This window comes from Lipotes vexillifer, unplaced genomic scaffold (genome assembly GCF_000442215.2).
Source record: "Lipotes vexillifer unplaced genomic scaffold, Lipotes_vexillifer_v1.1 scaffold995, whole genome shotgun sequence".
Taxonomy (NCBI): Eukaryota; Metazoa; Chordata; class Mammalia; order Artiodactyla; family Lipotidae; genus Lipotes; species Lipotes vexillifer.
The window spans coordinates 633,169-647,971 of NW_006785389.1; the positions used below are offsets into that span (position 1 = coordinate 633,169).

At 53.4% G+C, this 14,803-nt stretch overlaps 1 protein-coding gene across 1 annotated transcript; it reads right to left on the reverse strand.

The window, feature by feature from the left end:
• Positions 1–483: 483 nt before the first annotated feature.
• PEG3 (paternally expressed 3) lies at positions 484–11,598 on the reverse strand. Its single transcript, XM_007457465.1, has 8 exons — positions 11,205–11,598; positions 10,592–10,675; positions 9,756–9,863; positions 9,564–9,673; positions 5,722–5,824; positions 4,906–4,998; positions 2,568–4,700; positions 484–2,126 (listed from the first exon to the last, which is right to left on the reverse strand). The coding sequence occupies exons 1-8, from the start codon at positions 11,596–11,598 to the stop codon at positions 484–486; spliced, it is 4,668 nt and encodes a 1,555-aa protein (XP_007457527.1).
• Positions 11,599–14,803: the final 3,205 nt, after the last annotated feature.

A 14,803-nucleotide genomic window follows, 5' to 3' on the forward strand; every position in this document is an offset into this window, starting at 1 on the left:
AAAAAAAAAAAAAAAAAAATCAGAGTACCAGGTAAGGAAGGTACCTCTGCAAGTGAACTGTAACTGGATACCATATTAAGTCCAAATATGAGTACTGTTTGCTATGATTTGCTATTTTATATACAATCTCAGGAAACACTCATATATATATAGGTTCCAGGAGTGTCATTTACAGATGTGGGCGATTTCTGTAGCCTTGAAAACCCCTCCACCTTTCTGTCAATGCAATTACTCGGGTGGAAGGTAAGATGTGTGCTATGGCTTTCCCACATGCATACGCCGATGTTTGATGGGGAACAGCTAAGTCCGAAGGAGTCTCCACCTTCAGTTTCCTTCCAGGCTGAGTTGTCTGATGTTCAAAGTCAGGTGTGTATACGCCAAGGGAAGCCTCCTTCCGACATCATCGTGGGTTGGTTCCAATTCTCTGTAGTTTAGTAAGGGTCCAGTCCTAGTGAAGGTTTTCCAACCTTGACGCCCGAGTCCTCAGCCGGTGTGGGTGTTCTGGTGCCGGGCCAGGGCCAGGCGGTCGGTGAAGACCTGCCCACAGACGTCACACTTGAAGTACTTGTCATCAGCCCTGCCGCTGTCACTGCTGCTGGTGCTGGCGTGCTCGGTGTAGTGGGAGCTTTCCCCGTAGACGCTTCCAGGCTCAAATATTAGCACCCTGGCATGGGTTTTCAGGTGCTCACCGTAGGCCGAGTTGGAGGTGAAGGTCTCGCCACACTCCCTGCAGTCGTAGTAGGGCTCTTCCACTTGGATCTCCTGGTCGTCACCTTCCTCTTCTGGGTCCTCGATCCCTGCACCGTCTGGCTCATCCGCGTCTCCCTCTGGCTCTTCGGCTCTTTCCTCTGGGTCTTCGATCCCTGCCCCATCCGGTTCATCAGCATCCCCGTTGGGCTGTTCTGCCTCCCCGTTGGGCTGTTCTGCCTCCCCGTTGGGCTCAGCGGCCTCCCCCTCCGGCCCCTCGGCCTCTCCGTTGGGTTCGGCGGCCTCCACGTTGGGCTCGGCAGCCTCCACCTCCGGCTCGGCAGCCTCCACCTCCGGCTCCGCGGCCTCCACATTTGATCCCTGGATCCGCAGAACTTCCCTTGGAACGAGGACGTTGGCTTCAACTTCCTGGGCGGCTGCTGCTGCTTCCTCTTCCTCGAGGTGCAGCTTCTGATGCTTCGTGAGGACTGTGTTGTGGATGAAGGACTTGCCACAGTCCTTGCACTCATAGAAGGGTGAATCTCTCTTGGGGGGCTCGGTGAGGAAGGAGGTGTGGACGAAGGTGGCCCCATAGTCGTAGGGCTTGTCCTTCTCGTGAATCCTCATGTGTTCCTGGAGGTCTGCCTGGCTGGGGAAGGACTCTCCACAGGTCGCACACTCATAGTGCTTGTCCTTGGCCTGGTCTCTCTGAAGGTCTGTGGGGGCCGAGCCTGGGCTGACCACGTCTGTGCTTCCCTGGCCCTGCTCCAGCAGGCTGTCTCCAGGGTGGACTCTCATGTGTTCGTTAAGGACAGAGCCGTGGATGAAGTCTCGTCCGCATACTTGGCATTGCAGGGACGTCCCAGCAGGAGGACTCTTCTGTGGGGCCCGAGGCCGCTGTGGGCTAATGACCAAGGGCTGCATAAAGGGCTCATCATACCTCCTGTGGCCGTAAAACTGGTCTTGCTCATGGATTTTCTGATGCTCGAAAAGGAATGAGCTATGAACGAAAGATTCCCCACATGCCGGGCACTCATAGAGCTGCTCTCCAATGTAATCTTTCTGATACTCACTGACAGAATGGGTGTGCATCACAGAATGCGCGTACTCGCGGCTGTCGATGAGGTACTCTCTGCCGTGAACCTTCTGATGGTCCTTGAGGTCTGTGCGATCCACAAAGCCCAGCCCGCAGTCCTTACACCCATAGATGGTGTCTTCAGGCTCATCCGGCTCGTCTGGCCCTTCCTGCCGAGGCTCTTCCTTTCGAGGTCCATCAAGGCCCACACCCTGAATCACAGAGTCTCCAAACAGCTCCCCACCATGGAATTTCTCTCGGGCATAGATTTTCTGATGTATGCCAAGGTCTTCAACAGTGGCAAAACACTCCCCACACTCCTTACATTCATTGCGGACTGGCTGTTCAGCATAACTGGTCTGAGCTGGTGGTTCAGCGTAACTGGTCTGAGCTGGTGGTTCAGGGTAACTGGTCTGAGCTGGTGGTTCAGCGTAACTGGTCTGAGCTGGTGGTTCAGCGTAACTGGTCTGAGCTGGTGGGTCAGCATAACTGGTCTGAGCTGGTGGGTCAGCGTAACTGGTCTGAGCTGGTGGGTCAGGGTAACTGGTCTGAGCTGGTGGTTCAGTGTAACTGGTCTGAGCTGGTGGGTCAGGGTAACTGGTCTGAGCTGGTGGTTCAGCAAAACTGGTTTGAGCTGGTGGTTCAGAGTAACTGGTCTGAGATGGTGGCTCAGCATAACTGGTCTGAGCATGCGGTTCAGCATAACTGGTCTGAGATGGTGGTCCTGCATAAGCTGTCTGCACTGACTGGTCCACGTAACTGGTCTGAGCTGGCTCTTCAGCATAACTCATCTGTGCTGACTGGCCTGCATAACTGGTCTGAGGGTCCGTGGAGGCTAAGCTGCGAATGACAGATCTTATGTAGTTTTCACTTCCAGAGGGCTTCTTTCTATCGTGAATCTTCTGATGCTCAGTGAGGTCGGAGCTATGGACAAAGGACTCTTCACACTCTGGACATTCGTAAACCTTCTCCCTCGGGCGAAATGCCTGAGGCTCACCAAAGCGCAGGGGACGGCTTACAGAGGTCTCAGGAATCCTGCGCTCGACGTTCTTCCTCTTGGCACGAGCCTTCTGATGCTCGCGCACGTCTGACTTGGGGACACACGGTTCCCCGTCCTCCTTCCACCCACCGGGGCCCTCCCCAGCGGGACTGTCCCGAGGTGCGGTGTGGGACGCACCGTGCACAACAGAGCCCTTGAAGATGTCGTTCTTACCCCCTGCATAGGGGCTCCCTTGGGCAGGGGTCTTCTGCGGCTGGCCACAAGGGTCTAAGAGGTAAGCGGAGGACTCCCGCTGCTCGTCACAGCCAAGGAGCTCATTTCCACCGTGACCACGGGGAGGCCTGAAAGCAGCTAGGCTGTGGATGACGGACCTCTCATATCCCTTTCTTTCAGAGGTACTCTCCCCAGCGTGGACTTTCCAATGTTCGGTGGCACCCGAGCTCTGAACGGTCGCCTCTGCTATCACTCTCGGTTTGCTGTGACTTTTCTGAGCCCCAGGGAAGGCTGAGCTGTGAATGAAAGACCTCTCATAAGGGCCCCTCTCATAGGACAGGGCTTCCCGGCTGTCATCAGGATTGGAGCTGACAGTGAATGCCTTCTCGTCTTCCTCGTCCTCAGGTGGCCTTGTTATAGTGTGACTCTTCTGAGATTCGGGGAAGGACACACTGTGAATGACAGACTTCTCGTACCCCCGGCCTTCAAAGAGGTTCTTCCGAGAATGAATTTTCTGATGCTCGATGAGGTCTGAGTTTTGCCTAAAGGCATCCCCACCATCTTTGAAGTCGTAGGCCTTCTCTGTTGGGTAGGTTTTCTGGCGTCTTTTAAGGGACTGACCAGGAATGAAGGTTTCCTCACACACTTTGCCCTTGTTTTCAAATGGGTTTCCTCGGGTGTGGATCTTGTGGTGCTCTTTCAGGGATGCGCTGTGATGAAAGGTCTCCCCGCACACCTTGCACTCGTACATTTTCTCTTTCCCATACATATTCTGAAGCTCGTTAAGCGCTGGGCTGGGTTTGAAGGCTTCCCCACGCTCACTACCTTTGTCATCTCGGCCATGGGTTTTCTGGTGCTCGATCAGGGCAGAACTATGAAGGAAGGTTTCCTTGCACACCCTGCATTCATAGAATTTGTCCTTCCCGTATATCTTCTGGAGCTCCCTGAAGGTTGGGCTGGGCATGAAGGGCTCCTCGTACTCCTCGTCTTTACACCCCGCAAGGCAATCTCTAGCATGAATTTTCCGATGCTCGGCCAGGGCAGCGCTCTTATTGAAGGGTTCCCCACACTCCTTACATTCAAAGCGTTTCCCTCCGGCCTGCCTTTTCTGAACCTCACTGACGGCCACACTATGAAGAAAGGACTCGCCGTACTCGTACAGATTCTCCCTGGTGTGTGTGATCTGATGCTCTACAAACCCCGAAATCACGCTGAAGGACCTCCCGCACTCATCACACACATAGGGCGTCGCCCCAAAGTCGAAGGGCTGCGACTGGGGGACGGGCGGCGCACTAAGGCTGCTCCCGCTCGCGGCCTTCCTCACCTCGCCGCGCTCAAAGGGCCGCTTCCTTGCACCACCTCTCCGACCGTGCATGGAGCCCTTCCCGTCTGTGTCAAAATGATAGCGCCTTTTTCTCTCAAGAACTCTCTTTCTGGAAACAAGGTTTGAGTTCAAATTAAAGCCTCCTCCCCCAAAGGCATTCCCTTCATGGCCCCTCTCCTGAATCACTGACTCCCTCTTGTTGAATGGAACTTCCTTCCAGTCACTGTCTGGCCTCCTGGGGAACCTCTGCAGCCGATCGCTAGGTTCCCTTGCCCTTCCCGATTTGGAGTTGCGCGAAACGTCCTTGATGAACTTTTCCATTATCACCCCGTGGGAAGATTCATCTTCACAGATCCCCCGCCGATGGGCTGACTTTTTGGTTTCAGGCATAGTTTTCAGACCTGAAAAGAAATCCCAAATGTAAGTGTTCCCTCGTCCCTGTACTTGTGCAAAGTAACACTGGGACCTCCGTGATGGTGGTGTGAAGATAAACTGTAAAATGCTTGTATTTTTGTGCATCAATTGTGTATCATCATGTATCAGTGTGTACGGACGGCTCCCATCTCACTGGTGCAAGCGCCACTCCGCAGGGCCTTGCGTGCTCACCTCGGCTGGTGCTCGGGTAGGCACTTCTCTTTGACCGTGACGAGTGGCCCTGGGTCATGTGCGAGTGGCCGTCGTCCTCGGCAAGCTGAACCCCTGTCCACAGGAAGAACACAACATCTCACACTCGAGTTGGGGACCAAGACTCATCACCATAAATGATGTCTGTCTTTCTCTCAGCCACAAAGTGTGAAGGGGCCCATATCCAAGCCCTACCATATCTTCTGTCTGCAGTCTCATTTCCTTATTATTCATTCCTTAGCCTCTGCTGGTCTGAATTTTAGTTAATTCTCCTGACTCCACCTAGAAGTTTGTACAAAGACCTCCGAGTGCCTTCTAAATTTAGTGCATTCTTTTCAGTCTTCCCCTTCTCGTAACCACCTCCTCAGTCCTGACATCCTTTCACTGGGCTTCCTGGCTCTCCTCCTACTCATGCCTGTTTTCCCCACCTGGTCTCCAAACACGGGAGCTCCTCAAGGCTCCACTGCCCACACAACACTCCTGCAGAACCAACCGCCTACTAGGACCTGAGCCAGATGTCTTCCAGGGGAATCCAAACTGGAACTTGGGACCCCATCTGAAATGAGTATTTAAGTTTCCAGGGTCAGCACTCTTGGGGGCAAGAGTTGTCTCCTGGGCTCCCTGACCCCACACTATACATTCTTCCCCCAAAGCCAGAGGATTCGTAAAACACAGCCTCATCGTTTATGCCTCTGCTGGGAGCCGCTTGAGGGCCTCTGACCCCTCGAGTCCACACACACTGCGGACCCTGACTCCGTGCAGCAGCCTGAGGGGCCAGGCCAGGAGCGCAGCGCTCACCCAGCGAGAGCAGCTTCCGGTAGTTCTCCATGTTGTCCTGAACCGGGTTCTGGGGCTTCCGGTCCTCAGTGAGGGCCACCACATCCTGGTACGACACCGCATCCTGCAACAGCAAATGCACACCTCTCCTCAGTGGAGTCCACTCCCGCGGGCGACAAGGACAGGACAACGCTGGCGGCATGGGAGCCACACACACACATGCGCACACGGTGTGCAGCAAGTGCTCACACCACTTGGGGTTCCAAATGATCCAAGTTAGGTTCTACCAGGGACCTACTTGGCACCTACCTTGGTGCTACACTCTGAGGAAGCTCCCAAAGACATAGGACACATATTCCTTGCCCTCATGCAGCTTATCATTTGTTCGGAGAGAAACAATCAGAGAAGAGTAAACAACAAAGTGGGGTGCAGAGAGTCAGCGCTAAGCGGCTTTAGCGGGGGGACAGCTCAGGGTGGGCTGAGACGGTGAGCAAAGACTGCAGAGGCCGTGGGTGGGGTGGTAAGTGGTGGTGGGACTCTGGCCCGGACAGGGGTGGGGGGGGGCAGTGGGAGGCTTCAACAGGCTCAGTGTCAACTGCACACAGCGTTTCCAGACGCCTGGTCAGCAGAGTGACCAGCTTCCATCCCCAGGCCCGCTGTGTCCTGTGTCCACCTCCGCCGTACACTGTGGCTACTCTGTGGGCCCTTCTGGGTATGGACAAGTTCCGAAGAACCCGGGGGTAACCTTAAGCACAGAGCACCTTCCTCTCCCAGCTGCCTTTTCTGCTTTGATGCACTGTCCCCTGCAAAGCATCTTAGGAGTCCCCACATCACGCGGGACAGCCTCCTGCACAGGACCTCACAGGATCTGTTCTCACTGCTGCACTAGAACGTCACTAGTTTCGGGGAGTCGTAGTCCCAGGGATCCTGGAGACAGACTTAAGGAGCGAGGTGGAGCCGTGGGAAGCCTGCAGGCTGTGGGGCCAGAGAATACTCCAGGGTCAGAGGAGCTTATGCACCGTTTACGACCAAGCAACCCTGGGAGCAGACGTCTTTCCAAACCTCAGGTCCTTCATCTGTGAAGTGGAGAGAAGGGCATCGGCCTGCCCTGTAGCACTGTGGGAGTGGATGTCCTGCAATGTGATTTGTTGTTTAAGCATGGAGAAAAATCGTGTAAAGGAAATGTAAATTGTTTTCACTACTGAACTATTATGTAAAGATATTTTGATATTAAATTTGCTACAGTTCTGGAAAGTGGCACAGATATGACAGCCATGCACAAATGCAAAAAAAAAAAAGACACAATCAGGTGCATCGCCTACTGAAAAAAATAAACAGGCACTGGGGTTTAAGAGGAAAACCTCATTTGTAATACAACTGCCAACGTGCAGTGATTAAAAAGCAAAAAGCCACCACCAAAACTAAGCAGAACTTCAAAAATGAAAACTCTTACTAGGCCAGGCCTTACGATTTTTAGGACAACACACTACAAAAGATCAGGAAGCACTCACTGCAAAATTGGCTGGTACCACCACCGGCCAGAAAGCTAGACTACACCCTTTCTGGTGGGAGCCCATCTCCTCCTGTCAGAGGGCGGCTCCCCAGAGTGGGCACCCCGCTGTGCTCGGGGGGTGATAGTGCCTCCATCCTAAGGCCTCAGCCCTGGATTATTGCAAAGCAGGAGAAGCCCGCTGGGAGCACAGATGTATTTGTGGTGGGAGAGGGAGGGAACCAGAATTCCTAACTTGCGGGCTGCCAGAGAGCAGATGAGGTCAAAAACCCGGGGGGCTGAGGGTGCCAGAAGGGCACCATCCCTGGTGCTAACAGACCCCAAAGGGCAATGGCAAAAGGGAAGGGGCATTTTTTCATATATTTCTCTCCGTTTGCCTAATCTGAGTAACATAAATGTAATGTATGTTAAATTTTGGACTACGTTGTTGCTTGGAAAGAAAAATGCTGCTTTGACTTAAATTAAGTTGACCTATTCAAGTGGGTAGCCCTAAGCAGTTGTTCTCTTCGTATCTGTGATCAACCACGGATCTAAGGTGGCACAAGCCGCCGCCGCGTTCCCTGTGACAGATGCTGTCCAGAGAACAGCACCCACACTGCTGCATCCTCACATGACCTACACACACAAACAATGCATGCTGAAGGAAGATGAGAACTTTGTTTGTTATTTCTATGACACCAAGGTAGGAGGAACCAGTGGCTCCCAGACCTCTGGACCACACACAGGGGACCAATGCTTTCCAGTAGCGAGGATGGGCATTTGAAAAGCAAAATAAGACACAATCCCACTGCCAATCTGCTATCACCTTCATTTCATAAGAGTACTTTCACACCCCCAAATAAGGACACCCGCAGTTCCTGTTTTCCCTGAAGATGAGTGAACGCTTGGTCCCAGGCTCACAGAGCAGTTAACTGGAAACCACTGACATTCATCACTTCGTGGGGGCAAATGCACACTAAAGAGGTTTCTTCTTCAAAGTTTCTACGATTTAATGTTTTTATCTGGATTCCTAAAATTTGGTCAATTTGGTTTCTCCAAATAAGAAACCAAAATTAGTGACAAACTAAGTGTGTCCCACACATAGGGGCCTCTCCCTGGGACAAGGTCATAATGCACATCTGGAGCACCGGGGGTCACCTCCGACCCTGCCCACCCTCCACATCCCCTCCCTCCCTTCCACATCCCCTCCCCCATCGGTACTGCTGCCTCAGAAGCTCTGCTTTCAGTAACGGGATGCCATCCCCCTCCTTCTCACACACCTGTGCGTTCTGGCTTGCCTCCAGGACACAGGACAAATGACAAGAGTTTTCGGGGTAGAATTCAGAGCCCTCTGTCACCTGACCCCACCTTTCAAACCGCCACAGGGAGCACCGTTACCGCATCTCGGGGCACTGGGGACAGACTGCACCTCTGCCCTTGCATTCCACCCACTCTGGCTTTCATCTGGTGCCGCTCCGGGGCTTGCGCCGGGCTCTCCTGAACACCTGGGATCCCCCGCCCCAGGGGGCACGTGGCCAGCTGCTCCTGTCCCTGTGACAGTCCGCTACACTGGCTCAAGAGCGAGCTGGACAGCCAGCGTCAGGCACACTATCTCCCTCTACAGAGACTCCCCGCATGCTTGCTGAACACCCTCCTGTTACAAGACAGGAGGCTCCCAGGACGGGTCCCGCCAGGTCACCACCATGCACCCAGGGCCACGGGCCCCGCACCCTCCTCCACGCTGCCGTGTCACACGTGACCCTCTCTCTCAAGGCCCATCTTCCCTGCACCCACAGCCAGCGATGCCCACAGCGCCTCCCTCGTGCCAGGCATCACACTGCGCCCTTTGTATCTCCGTGTGACGCTCACCCATTCCTCACAACAGCCCGCCCACATCACAGATGAGGAAACCGAGGCTCGGCTTCGTTAATGGTCTGAGGCTGCACAGCTAGCAGGTGGCAGAGCCAGGCTCCAGACCCAGCTCTTCCTGGCCCCGGGGCCTTCTGCTCTCCCCGTAAGTCTGCTCTGTGGATGTGCAACTTTCCTGCCTCCCTACTGAGGACCAGAAACACCTGCAGGGTCGATGGGCTTCCCTGGCCCAGGAGGAACAGCTGCTGCGGACGACCCACCACGTGACACAAACGCTGAGCGGAAAAGCGCTCCTCTGACCCCGTGGATGAACCAGAAAACAGGCAGCAGTTCCCCAGCCACCAGTCACCCTTGGGGACAGGACAGGCTCCTGGGGAGTCGCTGGGGCTCTCCCCAACCCAGGTAGGATTCTAGCGGGCAGATAACTCAGCCTCTCAGGAAAGAAAGGCAGCTCTGCCATGAAATGAAGACAGCCTCCCCAGAATGAGTGGAGACCTAAGCATACCTGCGATTTCGTCTCGTAATCCATCACAGAGTCCCGACGTTTGTGCTCTCTTTCCTTTGCAAAAGCCACTTTCTCCATCAGAGGAAGGGAAAGATCCCGCTGATGAAACCCTGGAAGACAACAGGCGTCATGAGGGAACAAGGCACAGTCAACCTGGCACGCGCACTGGGGAGCAGTCGGAGGAGGACCTACTGCTCCTGGGGCTCCGGGCGTACGGCCAGCGGGCCCGAGACTCCAGGCCCCTGCCTCTGCCCCTCCGGCGCTCCCGCTCGCGGGCTCGCTCCCAGTCTTGGTCCCAGTCTCGGTCCCAGTCCCGGTCCCAGTCCCGGTCACCTGAGGAAGCAGACATTTCAGGAGCTGACCACGTGCCCTGACACGAGTGCGCTCACTTCACGTGCACATACCCCTCTGGAAGGGATGCTAGGAGACGGATCCCGAACCGGGGTCCCAAGTGCAACCCGACACCCGGGCCCCAGACCACTGTTTCTGGGGGCCTCGCCTAGGTGGGCCTGGTCTCAGTCAGGGCCAATGCTGAGCTGAGGAGCTGGTTCCCCCTTCAGGTTCTCCTGGTCTCCCAACTCCCACGTGGTCAGGTCCACGTTCGGGAGGACAGACTTCAGACCCTCCACCGCCTCGCTTACCCCGGTCAGTCTTAATGTGCAAGTAACTTTACCCCAAAGAAATGAAACACCCACCTGCCCCAAAAGCAACGCTCCTTCAAAAAGTTCACCGAAGAACCTTTAACAAATAAAACAGCTTTGGAGGCAAAGGGGTGATGAACTCTGCCCCTCCTGGGAGGCTGTGGACACAACCTGAAACAGCCTACTGCAAAATTCACATAGCTTTAAACATTTTCTCTCATCATTAAGAGAAACAGTTGTATTTCACTCCACACACGTGTCTGCTTCGACGTAAGAACGACTCCTTCCATCCTCACTTGATCTCCTTCCCCCTCAGACCTCTGAGCAGCAGCCCTGCCCCAGGGAAGTCCTGCGTAGCCTGGAGGGCGCGGTGACCGGGCTACTCACTGCAGCGGGCTGAGTGTGGCGGCGGGGATGCTGCTGCCTTCCGGCTCACGCTGCCTTCGCTGTGGGCGTCACTGCTGCTGTCGTCTGAGAGGGCACCACACACGACTCAAGGTCTCATCCGTGCTCGCCGGTCCCCTCTAAGTAGCCCCCCCGCCCCGGGTGGCCCCGGCCTCTTGTTGCAGTGGTCAGACCCTCTCGCCCCGCCCTTCCGCCCCTGCTGGGCAGGATCGAGGCTGTGACCCTCCCGATGGCAGCACCAGGTACAACCTGCTGGGGTGCCCCCTGCCCCTGCCCCGCTTCCACAGAGGGGAGCCTGGGCCAGGGCGCGGTGTGTGCAGGCTCCCTTCCAATCAGAGGCCCACGGTCTCCTTCCCTCTCGCATCCTGACCAGGAGGGATTCTGCTCTGCGGGGACACGGGGCACCGGCTCTCATTAGGCTGTCACAGCTGGGGAGGGAGGTGCAACTGGCACGTTGTGGGCAGAAAGGCCGGGAGGCCACCTACGTCCTATGGCAGGGCCGTCCCCCACTCCCCGCGAAGAGGACGATCGGCCTAGAACATCGGGGGCGCTGCGTGGGGCACCCCAGGGAGCTCCGCCTTCCTCTGCCGCTCACCTTCCGGTTCGTACATCTCCTTGTAATTTTCCAGCAGAGTAACGAGCTTCTCGCAGTTCTCTGGCTTTTTCGCACGCACCCAGGGCTTGATCTTCTCTGGAAGGATGGTCAGGTACTGCTCAAGGACCAAGAGCTCGATGATCTCCTCCTTGGTGCGAGTCTCCGGCTGCAGCCAGTCGAGGCAGAGGTTTCGGAGTTGGAGCAGGGTCTTCCGAGGCCCGACACATTCCACGTAGAGGAAGTTCCGAAACCTCTGATGAAAGAATTCAGGGTCAGTGGCGGCTTCTCCTATGGCGGCATCCGGCTCCTGAGGCAAGTCACTGTCTAGCTCACACAGATTTGGGGCCCGAGACCTCTTGGGTTTGGTGGCAGACAAGTACTTTGGAGGCAGCATCTCTCTAAGGAAAATTTTCACTGGAGGAACCCAACATGAGTCAACAGGAAAGACGCGGCAGCCTGGGACAGTCAGTACTCAGGGACCTGCAGATCGTAAGGAGACATACACATGTCCCAGAAGTCGAGGACCAGGCAGCAGTGTGGGGCTGCCCGACAAGGGCACCAACAGTGCTTTGTGAACAGGCCAAGGGCAGAAGAGAGGCATCAAACCCCAACACACAGACACATGCACAGGCAGGCGTTAAAGCACCACACACACCCGTGTGAGGAGTGAGCTCTGCTACTAACTGGTTCTGTGACCCTGGGCCACACAGCCCATGTCCTGCAGTCTGTCCCCTTATCTTCAAAATGGGAGCAACAGACCTACACCCCTTCTAGAACTGTGAGGCTTAAATAAGCCAATACACCTAAAAGGCCTAACCACCCAGCATACAGCACATGGGGATGCCCAAGGTGCTGGCCATTACTAAAATGGGATGTCGGTATTTTTTCTTAGCAAAAACGGAAAGGGGGTCGTGAGGGGCTCAATCCTGCCATTTCTGAGCATTTCTTCCCCTAACATGGTTGTTAAAACAGCATACAACACGTGAAAGGTAGAAGACCACATCAAAATGTTACAAGTGCTCAGCTCTGGGTAATGCGATTGCAAGTGCTCCTAATAATTTCCCTGAACCCGTGCTGCTGTTAAGTTAAAATTCAATGAAATTAAAAGTTCAGCTCCTCTGCCACACCAGCTACATTCCAAGCGCCAGTGGGTATCCTACTGCACAACATGGAACATCTCCCTCGTGGGGGAAAGTTCTATTGGCCAGAGTGGCTGGACAGCATCTGAGTTTGCAGGAAAGCTCAGGACCCCTGAGTCAGCAGTGCCCACCCTTCTGAGGAGCGTCTGCCCCACAGCCCAGCCTTCGGCTCGTGCTAACACCACGTCCTCTGGGAGCCTTCCCGAGACTCACTTCCTCTACTAGTGTTCCAAGCACTTGCTGCATTTAGTCTTAAATATTTGAGCTCACGTGCCTATGCCCCCACTGTAAACTCTGGTAAAGGGATGAGAGACGAGCTTTTCCGTCACTGGAAGAGTCAGGTATCAACACTGATAGAGCAGGTTGAAGACAATGTAGGCAAACCCATTTTAAAATTGGTTTTAGACACAGGCATGCATTCTTACTACAGGCCTGCACAAGCACAGTGCGGTTTCTGGCTTAAGCTCTGCGGCACGGTTTCCAAAAGAACACCCTGGCGTTTCACTTACCCTCACCTGCCCACTTCTCTACCAGCCCCTTGCCAGTATTCCTGACACACAGGCATGGGAAGCACTGTGCGGTATGTGTGGAGCTCTTACAGCGCTGCCTAGCACAGAGCGGGAAGGTTGAATGATGTACCAGTGAACCCGCAGAAACCCTACACAGGTGATAAACACCTGTTACTCACATCAATGGTGAGAATGTGATCAAGTGACCATCAGGCTTCTTCACACCCCTGCACATCCTCCTGCTTTTATCAATCTTGTCAAATATCTAGCTTGCCTCCACAGAACCAGCTTTCTACTTTGATAATCCTCTGTATCATTTATTTCCTTACTTGTCTTTATTTTAGTATCTGCCCCCTCCCTTCTTAAGAAAACTTTTTAGACCCAGTATAAAAGCTGATTTTCCATTTTCCTTTTGTTCTAACGTAACCAACTAAGGCTATACGTTTCCCTTCACCTAAACCATTTTAGTTGCATGTGGTTTCTATTATGTAGCCTTGTTATTAGTGGTCAGCCACAACTGGAGCAAGAAAGTAGGCAATACAGGAAAGAAATCTAGGTTTGGGTGAATTAACTTACCTGACAGTTTTGTACTTCTGGCTTTACTTCCAGAGAAGAACAAAACCACATGCAGCAAAAATTCTTTTTTGTTTTAAAAGGAAAAACCAGTAAGTTAAAAAGAATTTTTTTTTTAATGTCTAAAGAGAAAACAAAAGGTGTTTCAATTATTCAGTCTCAAAGTAGCCTTCATCATTTGGGCATGAATGCAGGGGACTCTCTCCAGACAGTGGTAGGCTCCGCTCCGCCCCGTGTAAACTGCCCTCCCACTCTCTCTGCATCGTCCTCTGGAGCTTCAGCACCAACCACAGAGATGCACCTCCATTCGGAGACCCTGGAGACCCTGCCACTCCCGCCCTGCCTGCCCTGCCCTCCTCGATGACAGACAGGACACTAGATAACACCCTGCTGGGCAGGGGAAAGAAAGGGCAAGCATCCAGGCTCTGGAGAGCTGGTGAGACAGCTGGGACAAGAGAACACAGTCGAGTTTACCCAGCAACTAGCTAAGAGGGACTGCCCTGACAAGAGCAGGGCCCTCAAAAGCCAGCAGGCCTGTGTGGGACAGAGGGGCGGGCAGGGAGCCCAAGCCTGCTCTGTGGCATCCAATTCCAGAGAGAACTCCAGTCCCCTAGATGACAGCAGCCCCACCTCTCAGAGGCCACAGGACACCCTTGGGTATGTAAATCACCTGTTTGGGAATAGGATCCTTTCTGGAACTTCAGAACAAGTGTTCTTATCCACAGGAACAGAGTCAAAATGCCAGGGACCTGCAGATATTTTAAAGAAATACATGGACAAATAAACATGGAAGAAATGTAAAGAGTGTCAGAGAATTCACTCTCCAAATGGCTGTGGACTGAGAGAGCACTGGGAGCGAGGCCTTATATACCATATTCAAGAAAAGGCCCATTCCCACGTCATATAAACCAACCAGAGACAAGAAGCAGAAAGCTTTCAAATTTTCTTTATGAAACCAGAATAATTAAAACATCTAAGACAAAGAGAGCACTAGCAAACTGCAGACCAAACTCACTTATAAAAGCAGACCTAACAGTCTTAACACTATGACTAATGAACATCATTCTACAGAGTTTCAGCCAATTACAAGAAAATCTGGGGCATGAACAAAGAAAGATATAAAATTATCACTCTCTTATGCAAGACCATCCACTCAGATATTGCAAATCAGTGGAAACAGACCTTATAATAGTAATAATAGTTTAGTAAGAAACCCATTTATAACAGACTCCCTAAATATGTACCGACAATAACCAATCTGAAAAAATGGGAAGAACTCCATTGTAAAAATACAAAAGATTTAACAGAAGAAGACAGCAGCCATAGGAACAAACTTATACATTATATTGCAATAGAAAAGGCAATAACCAGAGAGACA

What these genes read in the sequence shown, in the direction of transcription:
- PEG3 (XM_007457465.1), bottom strand. Translation starts at nt 11,598, where the DNA reads ATGCTGCCTCCAAAGTACTTGTCTGCCACCAAACCCAAGAGGTCTCGG. An exon ending in GCCACACTCAGCCCGCTGCA is followed by an intron (nt 9,864 to 10,591) that starts GTGAGTAGCCCG and finishes ACTGGGACCGAG; the next exon opens with ACTGGGACCAAGACTGGGAG. An exon ending in CCGGAAGCTGCTCTCGCTGG is followed by an intron (nt 4,999 to 5,721) that starts GTGAGCGCTGCG and finishes TCCTGTGGACAG; the next exon opens with GGGTTCAGCTTGCCGAGGAC.